The 15,803-nt window shown below is 45.3% G+C and overlaps 1 protein-coding gene across 3 annotated transcripts in view; it reads right to left on the reverse strand.

Moving 5' to 3' along the window:
• TMEM87B (transmembrane protein 87B) overlaps positions 1-15,463 on the reverse strand; it is a 37,790-nt gene extending 22,327 nt beyond the window's left edge. For 2 of the 3 annotated variants that reach the window (XR_014778063.1, XM_084775907.1), the window contains exons 1-9: positions 15,251-15,461; positions 10,505-10,565; positions 9,337-9,431; positions 7,398-7,529; positions 5,825-5,875; positions 3,644-3,734; positions 3,114-3,175; positions 2,728-2,911; positions 190-289 (exon numbers count right to left, since the gene is read on the reverse strand). Coding sequence is in view for 2 of the 3 variants with exons in the window: in XM_084775907.1 (XP_084632033.1) it covers positions 190-289; positions 2,728-2,911; positions 3,114-3,175; positions 3,644-3,734; positions 5,825-5,875; positions 7,398-7,529; positions 9,337-9,431; positions 10,505-10,565; positions 15,251-15,415 (941 nt within the window). In the remaining variant the exon portion in view is untranslated. Of the gene's footprint in view, positions 1-189; positions 290-2,727; positions 2,912-3,113; positions 3,176-3,643; positions 3,735-5,824; positions 5,876-7,397; positions 7,530-9,336; positions 9,432-10,504; positions 10,566-15,250 lie in introns of all 3 variants that reach the window. The other variant, XM_084775908.1, reaches the window with a different exon arrangement.
• Between the last annotated feature and the right edge of the window lie 340 nt (positions 15,464-15,803).

A 15,803-nucleotide genomic window follows, 5' to 3' on the forward strand; every position in this document is an offset into this window, starting at 1 on the left:
GTGCACCACCACCGCCCAGTCCCATGCAAGTTTTTTTTTTTTTTAAAAATCCATGTTCCTGCAGAGTTCTTCCTTGGGAACTGATTTAGGTTGCAACACTGATAAGTCCCCAGTTCCATAGAGGCCATGGTGTGCACAGGCTTAAGCACCAGACCGGAGTCAGGAGCTGTTCAGTGCAACAATACTTACTTCACGATGCCATAACCTAAGCTCACAATGATCACAAGCAGGCGAGCCAATGTCCTCTTTAGTGCAGATATCAACTCCGCAAATATAAGTAAGCCTTGGGCTGAGGGGCGAGGAAAAAAAAAAACAATTGGTCATGGGTACTTTTGGAGGCCTTCTAAGACTCTAAAATATTACCGTGTGCAATGACATTGACATCAGACTAATTAGCCACTGTAATTTACAAGCCATTTAATCCAAGTAATATTTCAGGCCTCAGTGGAAGGCAACACTACCTCCTGAAGACTCACCATAGGGCAGTGTTCTTACGTCACCCTGAAACCTACCAGGGCTCCCCTCTAGCCCATCCCTTGTCATGTCCAGCAAGTATCTGAAAGCCATCATGCTCTCTGGAGTTCTCTTTTTTCCATGTGCTTTGTCATTTATTCATTTAAAACGTATATTTGTAGTGGTGAAGTGCTACCCTAGAATGTGCAAGGCCTGGGGTTCAAATCCTAACCCACAAAAAGAAACAAAAGTAGTCACTGCTCCTGCTGTGTGACTGCGATAGTAGAAGAGGCCCCTTGATCCCTATCTGCACAAACTTTGAACTGTGGCCAGCCCATGTGAGCAGACACGGGGTCCGCATGGGACACAGTAACCCTGGGGCTAGGAGGAAGCAATGCAATACACAGGGGGAGGGGCGTCACTGGTCTGCAAAACTCACAGCAGGTGACACGTCAATAGGACTTAAAGACTAAGTGGAAATACGTGGAAGAGGAAAGGGTGAATGCTGCAGCCCTTGAGAGGCACAAGAGAGGCGAGGCACAGCGTGTATGCAGTGGAGGGGAATGTCAGATGCCAAGAGAAGAGCAGAGGACAGAGGCAGGGTCACTCAGGGCTCTGGGGACTCTGCTGGTGAATAATCTAGACTTAATGCTGAAGGCAGTAGGGAGTCAACAGTAGTTACCAGGGAAGAGGACTTGCTAAACTACAGCCTAGGGGCCAAGGGTAGCCTTGCATATTTCTGTAAGTCAACTTTATCATCACAGCACAGACATGCTTTATTTATTGTCTGTGGCTGCTCCTCACAATGGCAAAGCTGAGTAGTTACAACAGAGACCGTGTGGTATGCAAAGTGAGAAATATTTAGTACACGGACTTTACAGGACTCGTCAAATATACTGACAGTGACCCAGCGTTTCTTTGCCAATCTCTGGTGGCACCCGAGATGAAGGACCTGGATTCCCCAATGGCTGCAATGGCCCTTCATCTCTTCCTGGGTGTCTGGGGTTTGCTGCTCTTCACTTCATATTACTTTTGTTCTGTCTAGGTAGGCGATCCTTCCCAGAACAGAGAGGTGATGGGCTGCCTGTGCTGACTCTCAGGCATGCGTCTATTTTGAGAAACATTCCTCAGCAGACAGAAAACACTGTAATAAGTTTCTATGAATCCATCATTCAGCTTCAATAGCCAGTTGAGTCCAAAGCGGTTTCATGATGGCAGCATCACTATTGTCTGTTAATAATCTATGCTGGGGTCATTTGTGACTGAGCTCAAATGGGCATTTTTATCCCTTTGAAATCTCTCCCTTTCCAAAGTGTCAGTACTAAGACTGGACCCTCACTTCTCTGCCCTGTTTGACTCTATCTTCTACAAGCCCGAGGCTCACATCTGAAATGTGTGACAGCAGCCTTGCCAGCTTCAGACATCCCACTGTGCAAGCCATGGTAGTGCCTCCCTTGGTCACAGGAAGCTTTTGCAGGGCGAAGAAAAGATGACAGCACAAACTACAGACACCACACACTTTGGTGATACTCATTTTACTTTTTAGGGCCAAAGAGCCTTTCTTTTCTTTTTCAAAGAAGAGGGGAAAAAAAAAAAATCAAAAGCAAGCTGGGCGTGGTGACACATGCCTTTAATCCCAGCACTCGGGAGGCAGAGGCAGGTGGATCGCTGTGAGTTCTAGGCCAGCCCAGTCTACAAAGCGAGTCCAGGACAGCCACGGCTACAGAAAGACTCTGCCTTGAAAAACCAAAACCAAAACCAAAACCAAAACCAAAACCAAAACCAAATCAAACCAAACCAAACCAAAACAAAAGCACTGGCTACACTTCAAGTACCCTTTGGAGAATGGGAATTTTCTTTATCCAGAAAGAAAAGTGAAGGGAAAATTAAAAAAAAAAAAAAAAAAAAGAAAGAAAGAAAACTCAGATGGCTGGGGTCCTACTCTGACACTCTCACTTGTGTGTGGCATGGAAGGTGCACAAGCCTATACACCAGGGGACACAGGTGTCCTTACTCAGCACGCTCCACCTTAGTCCCCTGAGACAGTCTCTCGCTGAACCTGCAGCTGGGCTGCTAGCAAGCAAGCTCCATGGATCCCCCACAGTGCTGGGGTTGTAAGCGTCTATGCAGCCACACCTGGCTCTTAAAGTGGGACCTGGCAATGTGCCTCAGGTCCTCATGCTTTTATCACGTGCTTTACGCACTGAACCACCCTCCAGGCCCCTGACGTTCTTATGCTGGCCACACACACTCGTGGAAACGGTCAAAACTTACTTGACAGTCCAGTGCTGTTGATGTTTTGGTATTCGCTATAAAAAACTGCTTTTTCAAGCATTCCTAGGAAAATAACAGCTGCAATCCAGAACTGGATTCTTAATATATCTTTCCAGTAACAGGCAGACCACATCAGCCAGAGGACACCATATAATATGTAAACAATACACATCACCATGTAAAACTGCAGGAAGAGAAACAATGTTAGCCTCCGACCCTTCTGACTCTAGAGAGCTGACATCTCGAGTCTCCCACCCTGCATTTCTTAGTCACTCTGGAAGCAGAAATAGAGGGAATGTCAACGCATTACCTACAAAGCACTTATTACTACGGAACTCTTACAATTCTTAAAAATTCACTTGGAAAAAAGGAAGAGAAATACTCACAATCATTAGGGGCCAGTCTGATGCAGAGATGTATCCATGAGGCCCCACCATAGAGAGAGACACTAGTGACAGCACCAAGAGGAAAGGAGAAGAAATACAAGAGTTAATTAATGATCAGATTTTAAAAAACTTTTAAACATAAGCTCATTTCTCCCTATCTATTAAAAAAGTATATTAGTATTAAGATAAGCATCAAGTCTTCAAAATAGATGTATGGCTAACAAACCTGCCTTTGAAAAACATGTTTTGAGCCGGGTGTGGTGGCGCACGCCTTTAATCCCAGCACACGGGAGGCAGAGGCAGGCGGATCGCTGTGAGTTCGAGGCCAGCCTGGTCTACAAAGTGAGTCCAGGATGGCCAAGGCTACACAGAGAAACCCTGTCTCGAAAAACCAAAAAGAAAACAACAACAACAACAACAACAAAACCAAAAAACAAAAAAAAAGAAAAACATGTTTTAAACAGATAATATTCACATTAATGACAAAAACTATAGAATACAGATAATGTAAGCATCGGGGTTAAGTGTACCGTTTAAATCCCAGATTGCATCTGTTTTTTCCGTTTTAATAGAGACAATGAAGATGTGGAAGCCATCTTTCTGGGTCCTGGCTACAACATCCTGCAATAGGAGAAGAAGTCTTGGTTCTTTGAAGCTGATTCATATGTGAGATACAGTTACATAGTTAACACCTTTTTGACAGTTTTAATAACTGAACAGATCACACAGGTGGCGGGAGGGAAGACACTGCCACCATTTACGTCTTACCCGAGAGAGGGAGGGAAAGGTTCTCATCCTCAGCATCTTCCGTGACTCACACTGCCACAGTCCCCATGCACGCTCATTCTGTGTTCTCTTTAATATTATCATTCAAATCCTTCCTTCTGGGTTGGTCTTGGTGACACACACCTTTAACCCCAATACTCAGGAGGCAGAGGCGAGTAAACCTCTGGGGATTCAAGGCCAGCCTGGTCTATAGAAAGTTCCAGGCTATCCAAGACCACAGAGTGAAACCCAGTCTTAAAACAAAACAAAACAAAACAAAACCACTTGATGGGAAGCAGTGGCACAGGCCTTTAATCCCAGCCCTCGGGAGGCTGAGGCAGGAGCCTGGCCTGGAGCCTGGCCTACAGAGAGTGTTCCAGGACAGCCAGGGCTACACAGAGAAACCCTGTCTTAAAAAACAAAACAAACAATTCTAATATTGAATTCTCATATTCCATCCTAATATTACCAAACATTTAGTTTTAACTAAATGCTGTTTTTTTAAAAACTGAGTTGAGAGAGAAGTGAGATGTCAAAACTATGTCAGACTAGCCAGAGAGCTTAAGTCTGAGGCCAGTCTGGGCAGCAGTAAGACTGTGTCACAAAACAAAATATCACCACAAAGTTGTTCCTCAGTCTCCACAAGGGATAGGTACCAGCATCACCCCCAGTAGGTACCAAAATCCTTGAATGCCCAGTCCTTCATATAAAATGTCATGGCATTTGCATAGTCTACACACATCCTTCTGCATACTTATTAAAATCATCTTTCGATTATTTCTAATACCTACTAGAATGTAAGTGCTATGCAAGCAGTTGCTATATCGGATTGTCTAGGGAATGACATAAAAAAATTCCTGTAAATGTTCAATATAGAATTGTTTTCTGACTGTTTTTGATCTGCATTTGGTTGTATCCATGGATATGGTACCCAGGGATGCACAACCTGCAGATGCTGAGGGCCAACCCACACGGACTAAAGGATTCCACTGTCTTCAGGTGCTCTGTTACCAGCTGTTCCACTAACAAACAAAGCTGTGCAGTGGGGGCTGGAGAGATGCTCAGAGGCTAAGAGCTCTTGCTGCTCTTCCAGAGGACCAGAGTTTGGTTCCCAGCATCCACATCAGGTGGCTTACAGCAGCTTGCAACTCCAGCTCCAAGGGACCTGCAATCAATACACTTGTAGCACACACACACGCACACTCACACCTCCACAATAATGCTAACGAATCTTCCAGTGGCCTTACAAGACCAACACGACACACCTATGGGCATTCTTTCCTCCTTTCATACCCTACTCCTTCACATAAGGCAGTTTGTACAGACTCTGTCCTAGCCACTGCAGTGACTGGCTTCCTATTAGATTCCTGTTTGGAATGGCTGAAAAAAGTGTAAAGTCACTCTATAAAAGCTAAATTTTGTCTCACCTATGCCCAATTCAGTCCTACACATAATTTCTCCTAAAGTGCTGCACTTTGCACTCAGTCTTCTGCCTCTTAGTGATCCCCCAAAATGCTGTAATTTCCCTTTCCTGCTGTGCCACACTCTGGTTTCTCACTGTATACCTTTGAGGACAGCAGCCGCCCATTACTATACTGTCTTGCACACTGAGAACTGGAATTAAAAAAAAAAAAAAAAAAAAAAAGGCTAGCTGGGAGTAGTGGCACAAGCCTATAATGCCAGCAGGCAGGAGGCAGAGGTAAGAGTTTAGGCCAGCCTGGTCTACAAAGCGAGTTTAGGACAGTCAAGGCTACACAGAGAAACCTTGCCTCAAAAACAAAACAAAACAAAACAAATATAGGGAAACAACATGTATGTATGCTTCAAATCGCATACTTTTTTTTTCTTCCAATTTTAGTTACTACCATTCTCCAAGTAGTCATCAGACTGATTTTTCCATTTCACTCTAATTTGTGCATAGTGAATTTAAAGACAAAAGGGTTTACCATTGATCCTTCCTGGCTTGAAATGTTTCTGATGCCTGTTAGTTCTTTATTCTGGAAAAGAGTAAAACAATCCCATTCTATATTATTACATGTCTATGTAGTTTTTGAAAATTAAAACAAAAGCATTAGAAGAAAATCGATTTAAAAGTTGTGTATCAGAGAACGAGTCTCACCATACTCCGAACATGAATTGACAAAGCTCATGCTTAAAACTTGCTTCCTTAACAGTGTGATGGATGCTGGCGAGTGGGTACAGGAAGTGTAGGAAGTAAACGGGCTGTAGGTGCTCGGTTCTATACCCGCTCCAAGTCTGCAGTTTCTGAAAACCACTGAGGCACATACGTGTACTTCTGTATGTTTATTATGTTTCCACATACATTTTAAAACCAACTTTAAATGTTTTACTGAAACTGTTTTTAGTTTAGAATTTTCAGGAAAAGGATAATTACAATGACCCATAGCCTCCCTATCCACATGCCTTAGTTAGGGTTTCTATTGCTGTGATAAACACCATGACCAGAAGCAGCCCAGGGGGGAAGGGGTTTAAGTCTCTCAACTCTCAGTCATGCCCCATCCCTGGGGGACGTCAGGGCAGGAACTGAGGCAGGCCTGAAGCAGAAGCCATGGAGGAACCCTGCTCCCTGTGGCTTGCTCCCTGTGGCTTGCTTAGCCTGCTTTCTTATTCAGCCCAGGACTACCTGCCTCCCAGTGTCCTGTGCCACCACCCACAGTAAACTGGGCCCTCCCACAGTGATCGTTATCAGGAAAATGCCACACAGACCTGCCTATAGGCAATCTGCTAGAGGCATTTTCTCACTTGAAGTTCCCCTTCCTAGATAACTCTAGCTTGTGTCAAGTTGACTTCCCCTTCCCCACCCTGCCGAAAACAAAAAACAACAACAACAACAAAAAACCCCAAAAACCCAAAAAACCCAGGTTATCAGGTATGATTGTTTTACTAACATTCATAACATCACTTGCTGGGAGACAGAATAAGACACCAGAAGAAGTAGTAGTGTTCAGGTTGCTAACTGCTAGTGAGGAGGTAAGACCTGGCCTTAACAACATGGAGGTTACTGGTAACTTGACCAGAGCGCATTTGACAGGATGCCAGAAGCAAAAGCCTGAGAATGGTAGCGAGAAGCATGAGAGAGGAATCGGGAGAGAACAGACCATAACAGCCTCTTGTAAGGCTGACAAGAGAAGGAACGGGACGCCCGGTGGTGCACACCTCTGATCCCAGCCATTTGCAGGCAGAGGCAGGTGGATCTCAAGGACAGCCTTGTCTACGCAGAGAGTTCCAGGTCAGTAAGGACTACATAATGAGACTGACTCTCTCAATAAATAAATAAATACATACATATGTACAAAGGAAGGAAGGAAGAGAAAGAAGAATAAAAAGAAGCAGGATACCAATTTCTTCCTTATATCCTAAAGCATGTACGCAAAAACTAAAACCAAGACTTCAAGACAAGCAGATCCTTTCTGAAACTACTGACAAAGCATTACTCAAGCTTGGTGTCTGTATTAACTTCAAATAAAAATAAATGATTTTAAAACAGCAGAGACTCACACTTAGTGAGGGAAATGCCTGGGTGTCACTGCTACAATCCAGGTTTTCACTTTTTGTTGTCCAACAGTCAATGTTCTTGAAGTAAGCACAGAAGTCTGCGTCGGCATGAAGTTCCTGCTTCTGTAGCAGCTCCTAGCCAAGGTCAAATTATACGTTATAATTCAGTCTTTTCTCTACGAGATTAAAAACAAGAAAGAACAACAACAAAACCACCTTCATAGCTAAAGAATACCAACAATTAATTCAGGTTGGAATATTTGAAAATATACAATTAAAAAAAAAAACAAGGAGAAAAAAACATTAACTGTGACTCTAAGATAACAGAGGAGACCAAACCATCTGAGCCATTTCAATATGTTTGCATATAGTATCAAGTACAAGCATGATCTTACTGTGAGGAAAGAGACTGAGAACCTCCCGTAGGTGGGCATGGGAGTTCATGCTTGCTAATTCCAGACCTTGAAGGTTATTCAAGACTAGCCTGGGACACACAGGGAGACTCTGTCTCAAAAAACAAGAGATGGGAAAAGTGATACATGCCTTTAATCTCAGCACTTGGGAGGCAGAGGCAGGTGGATCTCTGTCTAGCCTAGTCTACAGAGACAGTTCCAGGACAGCCAAACTACAGAGAAAATCTGTCTTAAACAAAAACATGAAAACAACAACAACAACAAAATTAATTGAATGAGACATAAGCAAAATAAAAATTAATGTGTATTGTTGCTTGGGATTAAGAGAAAAGATAGAAGAAACAGGGCAGCTCATTCACATAGGAAAATGCTGAAAAAATATAAGAGAAAACTCCAAATAATAAAATAGTCATTTGTCAATTATTATAATAAAAATTGATTCATAAGATAGGACTCATAAAAGGCTGCTAAAATGAATGGATAAATATTTGATTTTAAAAAAGCAGGATTTACATAGTTGTAAAAATAACTGTTCTGTGCACCAACAAAACGTAGTTAACTCTACAGTGAAGAGATCAACCAATACTTCCTCTATCAACTGCTTAAGCTAACCACCAGACAGAGGACAACCCAGTATGGTGTAGGACGCCTGCCGGAAGCACCATGTGAGCATGAAGAAGCAGAGATGGTTAAACTGAGGGACATTTTGCTCTAAAAAGGCAGCACTGATAAAGTGGAAGCCCAGTGTTACTAAGGAGTTACTCAGGACAGAGGCCATCCATAATGGAGAAGCTTCCTAAGCAACCATGATGAGCTTCGTCAAAGAGCCCCTTGCATCCGGGAGAGGAGACCCCACTCTCAGCACACCCTCTCTGCTCTTCTTCAGGTGTCTGCACTCCAACTGACTTGAACCATGAAATCTATTCACCGTCCTAACATCCTGGGTCCTCAGCAGCTCACTGTTTGAATGATGTGAAATCTCGATTCCTTCTCAAACTAAGTTGACTTGTCAAAGCCCTTTATCAGTGGGCCCACAAGCCTGATTTAAACATTACCAATATTTTTAGAAGATACCTCACAAGAAGATTGCAAAGTTTATAGTTTTGTCAAGAAGCACACACCTGCCGGGCATGGTGGCGCACACCTCTAATCCCAGCACTTGGAGGCAGAGGCAGGCAGATTGCTGTGAGTTGGAGGCCAGCCTGGTCTACAAAGAAGAGTTCCAGGACAGCCAGGACTACACAGAGAAACCCTGTCTTAAAAACCAAAACCCAAACCCAACCCAACCAACCAACCAACCAACCAAAGCACACACTTTCATTTATCTTAAGTGTCCAAATCAACTTAGAGCATTTCTCTCTCTCTCTTTTTTTTTTTTTTTTGTTTCTTTTTTTTTTTTCTCTCGAACTTAGAGCATTTCTAAAATCATAAGCTCACTTCTAGTCTGCTCACCTGGTGTGCTATTTAATCTTTGCATTTATAATTTTCCCTCACAGCTTTGTACACACTAAAGACGTGTTTTCACTCACCTCTTCCAGGCCAGGGTACTCATTGTGACAGGTATGATACTTCAAATGCCACTCGATGGTAAACTTCACAGGTCCAGAGCAACTGAATGATTTCACTGACCAGACAAAGAGTTTTATTGTATATTAATTGCAGTCTAGTATAAACTTGAGGCTTCACGAATGCTGTCTGAAACTGGCTGTTTTAATAGTAACATGAGTAAAACATTACCTAATTTCTCAAAATGAGGTGGATAAATTCATTAAATTTTAACAGCTACTCAGAACTTGCTACAACACTACTCCACATTAAGTCCAATGTTGGGAGTCAAGGAAGCATCCTGGCTGGTTAAAGCTGGGGCTGCTTTCAGTCTAACATAGTCTCTCACTCATCAAGTCATCCAACCCCCCCCGAATGAACTCCTTGCTGTGTACATGAAAGGACACAGCAGCTAACAAGAACAGTTCCTCTTTAGGAACTGAAACGCTGTGGGGAGTTAACACCTGGGCGCTTTTAGAAGCCTACGGCTGAGAACAGGGTGTCAAGGGGGCACTGGGCACGTGACATGATCCAGGGCCACTAAGGCATGCTACCTGGAGGAAGAAACGCAGGAGCTAGTGGAGTGGAGAGGAGGGCCGAGAGAGGCATCCAAGTGTAAGAGTGAGCACAGAGCAAGGATGGCTGCCTACACGCAGTTAAAACAGACCAAGCAGTCTCACCTTCAGTTCGAATACCATAAAGCGCCACCAAATGCTTAAAGCTCTAGGTGGTATGATTAAGACTGAAAAGAGTTAGTTCCAAAGTCAGGGAAATCTCTTATTGGGAGCGTCTGATGCTGCGACAGCTGGCTTCCTCACAGCAAGAGACCAGGGAGGGGGCAGAGGAGCCAGAGTGTCTTTTTATAACATAGACTCAGATGCTTAAAGGCAACTCTGTAAGGCATGATGGACAATGAGTACCAGGAGGCAAGGGTCGGCTGAGTAGTGTCTTAAAGGATGGAAACCCAAACCAAGCCTGCTTTAGAACTATAGAAAAAGGTCCGCTCTTGCAATTAACTAAGTCTTGAATGAAACAATGTTCTAAAATGTCAGAACCAGTTGAAAACAAAACATTCAGCTTAATGTATCTTACACTAGTTTATATTAACATGTTCATTTGTAACATGTCAGAATTGTATGTTAATATACTTACCAGAAAACCTGATCTCAGTAGAGTTAAACATAGTTTTCCTGAATATCAAAGGTCCTGTTTTCTAAAGTGAAAAACAAATGCAGAAAAATCTTAGTTGAAACTTTCTCCATTTAAACATAGCTTTATCTTCTAAATATAGCACTCTAGTCCTGTGATACTGTCCGACCAGCAGGATTTTATTTTAAAGCCTCCACATCTAGCCTTTGAGTCAAGACATTTTAAAACATAAAACTGGGGCTAGAGAGATGCCTGGCTGGGTAAGAATGCCTCCTGCTCTTGCGGAGGACCTGAGTTCAGTTCCCAGCACCCATATCATATGCTCCTGGGGATATGATGCCCTCTTCTGACCTATACAGGTGCCTGCATTTATGTACACAAGCTTCTCCACCCCTATACACATGATTAAAAATTAAAAATAAATCTTCAAAATATAAAATTGATCACATCTCTTACAGGCTTAAACTCTTATCACTGTGTCTATTCCCTAGTTGATGGAAGGATCAGAAGTAGCCATGAGTTCAAGGCCAGCCTGGGTCACACAGTGAACTTTGTCTAGAAAAAAAACACCTCAAAAAGTCTTAGTTGGGGGACTGGAGAGATGGCTCAGTGGTTAAAAGCACTGGCTGCTCTTCCAGAGGACCCAGGTTCAATTCCAAGCATCCATATGGCAGCTCACAACTATCTGTAACTCCAACATCTGACACCCTCACACAGACATACAGGCATGCAAAACACTAATGCACATTAAAAAAAAAAAAAAGGTCTCTTTGGGCCTTGGTGATATACAAGGCAGAAGGGCTTTGGCAGAAGGGCAGTGCTGCTTGGCCATAGCACAAACTGCATATTTGCATGCTGTTCTCTTGGTATCAAAGTAAAAGTACTCCCAATAAATAACATCTCTCTCCAAATTGATTTTGTTTACCATTGTACTTCACCAAAATCATACAGACCCCACACATCAAAGCCGGCTCACCTCTCCAGCAGTGTTTCCTTTCTGAAAAAATTCCTGCTGCTAGGACCTTAGCACTCAATCTGAAAACTGCAAACACCTCTTATGCTTTTCCATCCTCTACTTAGTTCCTTTTTACCTCAAGAACCAGTTCCGGGTTGGGAGTGTAGCTCACTAGAGATTCTGCTCAGCATGTGACAGGACCTGGGTGTGCTCCCCGTGACCCCCGATATATCTCCTTTTTGCAGGCTCTAGCAGCCACGGTGTTTCACACCATGAGTAAACTCAAACAGTTCTTCCCGACAATAAAAAGCCTCTAAGAAGGAACCGTGCTAAACGGAAGAGCAGTTAGGAATTGAAGAGCACTGACAGGCCAGGTCACTCTTTCTCTTTCCCAACAGTTTCCACAATAATAGAAGCAACAGCCCAGAACCCTCCTCTGCTCTCCAGATCCATGCACCGGTGAACCACCTCAACAGGCACACTACAGTAACCTGCAGTAACAGGCACACTACAGTAACCTGCGGCAACAGGCACACTACAGTAACCTGCAGTAACAGGCACACTACAGTAACCTGCGGCAACAGGCACACTACAGTAACCTGCAACAACAGGCACACTACAGTAACCTGCAGCAACAGGCACACTACAGTAACCTGCAGCAACAGGCACACTACAGTAACCTGCAGCAACAGGCACACTACAGTAACCTGCAGCAACAGGCACACTACAGTAACCTGCAGCAACAGGCACACTACAGTAACCTGCAGTAACAGGCACACTACAGTAATCTGCAGCAACAGGCACACTACAGTAACCTGCAGTAACAGGCACACTACAGTAACCTGCAGCAACAGGCACACTACAGTAACCTGCAGTAACAGGCACACTACAGTAATCTGCAGCAACAGGCACACTACAGTAACCTGCAGTAACAGGCACACTACAGTAACCTGTAGCAACAGGCACACTACAGTAACCTGCAGTAACAGGCACACTACAGTAACCTGCAGCAACAGGCACACTACAGTAACCTGCAGTAACAGGCACACTACAGTAACCTGCAGTAACAGGCACACTACAGTAATCTGCAGCAACAGGCACACTACAGTAACCTGCAGCAACAGGCACACTACAGTAACCTGCAGTAACAGGCACACTACAGTAACCTGCAGCAACAGGCACACTACAGTAACCTGCAGTAACAGGCACACTACAGTAACCTGCAGTAACAGGCACACTACAGTAACCTGCAGTAACAGGCACACTACAGTAACCTGCAGCAACAGGCACACTACAGTAACCTGCAGCAACAGGCACACTCCTCTCTGTCTCACCAAGTCCTACACTGTCTGCTGTGAAGATGAAGTCCCCCAGCCACCCACGCCCTCACTCCTGCACTTGCATCTCCACCCCCTGCACATGCCTAGTTACTGCCCACGCTTCCCACACGTAGCTCTTCCCCTCCACACCCACCAGCATGACTGTGATGCAGCCCCTCAGCGTTTCTGCTTTGATCCTAACAACAGTGTTCTTCTGCCTCCAGTCCGGAGCCTAAGGCAGCCAGAATAGTTAGCAGTTCTGCCAAAAGCCCAGTGATGGCTCTTGGCTGTTCATACTCTAAAGTAATTCCTGACGATCCCAGGGTCTAATCAAATCCCAACATGGGGGGAAGGGTGCATGCTTGGGCCATTCTGACCTCTAAAAACAAAAACAAATAACAACCCTGAGCCAGGTGACATAATCGACACCTTGCTTCCAGATTCACTTAAAAGGAGACCTGGCAGTCCTGTGCCTATGAGCCATACTGTTTCCTCCCCTGCAGCCAGGGGCACCCTTGCTCTTATGTGTAACCCCTATGCACTCCTTGGCTCACTAAGCTGGACTTCCATGCGGTTGTTACTTTCGTCTGTCACTCTCCTATTAGAAACAGTCTCAGAGCAAGGTGATGGTGGCACACGCCTTTAATCCCAGCACTCAGGAGGCAAAGGCGGGTGGATCTCTGTGAGTTTCAGGCCAACCTGGTCTACAAAATGAGTCCAGAACAGCCAGGGCTCTGTTAACACAGAAAAACTCTTGTCTCAAAAAAAAAAAAAAAAAAAAAAAAAAAAAAAAAAAAAAAAAGAAAGAAAGAAAGAAAGAAAGAAAGAAAAGAAAAAAATAAACCAGTCTCAGAGGGAGAGTAGCATAACAACTACTGATTTCAAGAGAGACACGCTGTCCCAACTCAGCTTACCTCACACATGACTTGTCTCAGCCCGGTAGCTCCCGGAGTCTGAAGCCAAAGGCTAGTGAGGGAGGCCTATGGTGACCTTAGCCCCCCACCTTCCAGAGCTTTAAACAGACACATTAAGAATTTCCCTCGCTCCTTTTATTCAACTCCTTTCCTTACAGAGGAAATGCTTATTCATCTTTTCACATCTCCAGAAGTAGGGGTTAGGCTGGCTCCATCAGTACTTGAATAATAATACCCCAAGAATGCTATGGTGTACCTAAAAATGTGTTGTCTCGATATTGTGCGAGCTCTCCAAGGGCAAGGATTGTATCTAAAACTCATCTTTGCAAGAGGAATGACCAGTCTAGTAAATAGCATATGGTGATGCTCAAACCACTTTGTTTTTCCTTTTGATGAGTTGATGAAACAAATGAAAGTCTCACTTTCCCTGTACTAAAAGACAAGTTCTGACAACTTATTCTAAGAACAGCAGCAACAACAAAAATCAGCCTGCTTTTTGCAAAGAAAGGCTTGCTGACACTACTGGCCTGAGCTACACATGAAATAAACTCAGCCCGACCAAAGCATAAGACAGTCAAAACACACAGGGGACCTACTCAGAAGAGTCTTAAAAAAAGAAATGACTACACTGAGCCAGGACACAGAAAGAAGCCTGTATTTGATCCTCCGTAGTTTTGTGTTTGGAAGTGTGTGGACCCTCTGGCTGAAGGAAAATAAACATAAATTTCATCGTTAGGACTTGGATGTTGTTTCAATGCACCCTAGGCAGCACTGGGTAAGTCACATGATTCTAGAGAAACTTGACATGCCACTTCCCAATATCCTGTCTATTTTGCAAGACTTTCCATAATTCTGCCTCTGCATTCTTCCCACCCCATCTCAACCACACAGGATGTCAAGTTCTCTAATGGCCTGCCCAGTTAAGGAAGTTTTCATCCACCCATGCCTCCAGACTTGCCCGTTAAACACCCCTAACCACCCCCTGACCCACCTACACACCTACAAGTCCTGAACTGTGATGGGAGCGCTGAAAACATACAGAAACGCAAGACAGAGAGAGGCGAGGTGACTATATGCATGGCTGTAGAGCTTAGTAACTTTACGATGTAACAGACAAACTAGACAAACCCCCTGAAGCAGTAATCTAACCAAAGCGTTCAGACCCAACGATGCTGCTGGGAATGCAGAGATTGGGGGCTCGGAACTGAATAAATAAAGACATGATCTAGACACGCCGTGTCAGGGCACAGTGAGAGAGGCCAGGGCGAAGCGCGTGAGGAGCCTCACGAACACCAAGAGCGTTTGGAAGGGAAAGCCGTCCTAAGCGCAACTGGGATGAGATCGTTCTTCCCTGAAGCCCACGTCAGGCAGAGGGGATGTTCCTTTCCCAGAAGCGAGTCTGGACAAAAGGCTCAGTAAGCATGTCGGAGGACCCGCTGCTAGCCCGTCAGAGCCCTAAGTGAATAAAGCCCAAAGCTAGACGAGTCCGCGGGCGGAGCTACCCTGCCAGGGCCCCGGGAACAGGAGAAGCGCCACGCCTCAGTCCCTACAGCGCACTTACGTCATTGATCCTCCTCGTCCAAAGCCCGAGCTCAGGGACTGCGTCTACAGCCGCCGGGACCCAGCACAGGAGGCACAGGGCAACGCGCAGCAGCTGGGCCCCGGCGGGCAGGCGGCACGGGAGGCCGGGAGGGAGCCAAGCCGAAGAGCGGCAGGCGGCAGCCATCTTGACACGGAAGCCGCACCTGCGCTCCCGGAACCCGGCCACGCCCCGGGGCCGCACCTGGCACAGCTCCGCCCCTAGGGGGCGGGGCCACGGCGGGAGTGCGGAGGGGAGTCTCGGGCTGAGGCGGGGAGGCGCTGTGTGAGGAAGCGGGGAGGAACCCGTAGGTGGATTTTAGGGTTAGGCCTGGGCGGAACCCAGGAAGCGTGGAAGGGAGGCGGGAGAATCGTGAGAAGAACCTCTGGCCCAAGGAGGGGCCGGGGCCAAAGAAGAAGGCGGGGCTGAGGAGGTGAAGCCGAGGGTGGAGGTGGGGCCAAGAGCTTAATTAGGGAGGGGTTATAGCGCGGGGCGTGGTGAGGAGGCGGGGCCTTTCCCCTGGGCGAGGGAAAGG

This window comes from Acomys minous, assembly GCF_964271855.1.
Source record: "Acomys minous genome assembly, chromosome: 3".
NCBI lineage: Eukaryota > Metazoa > Chordata > Mammalia > Rodentia > Muridae > Acomys > Acomys minous.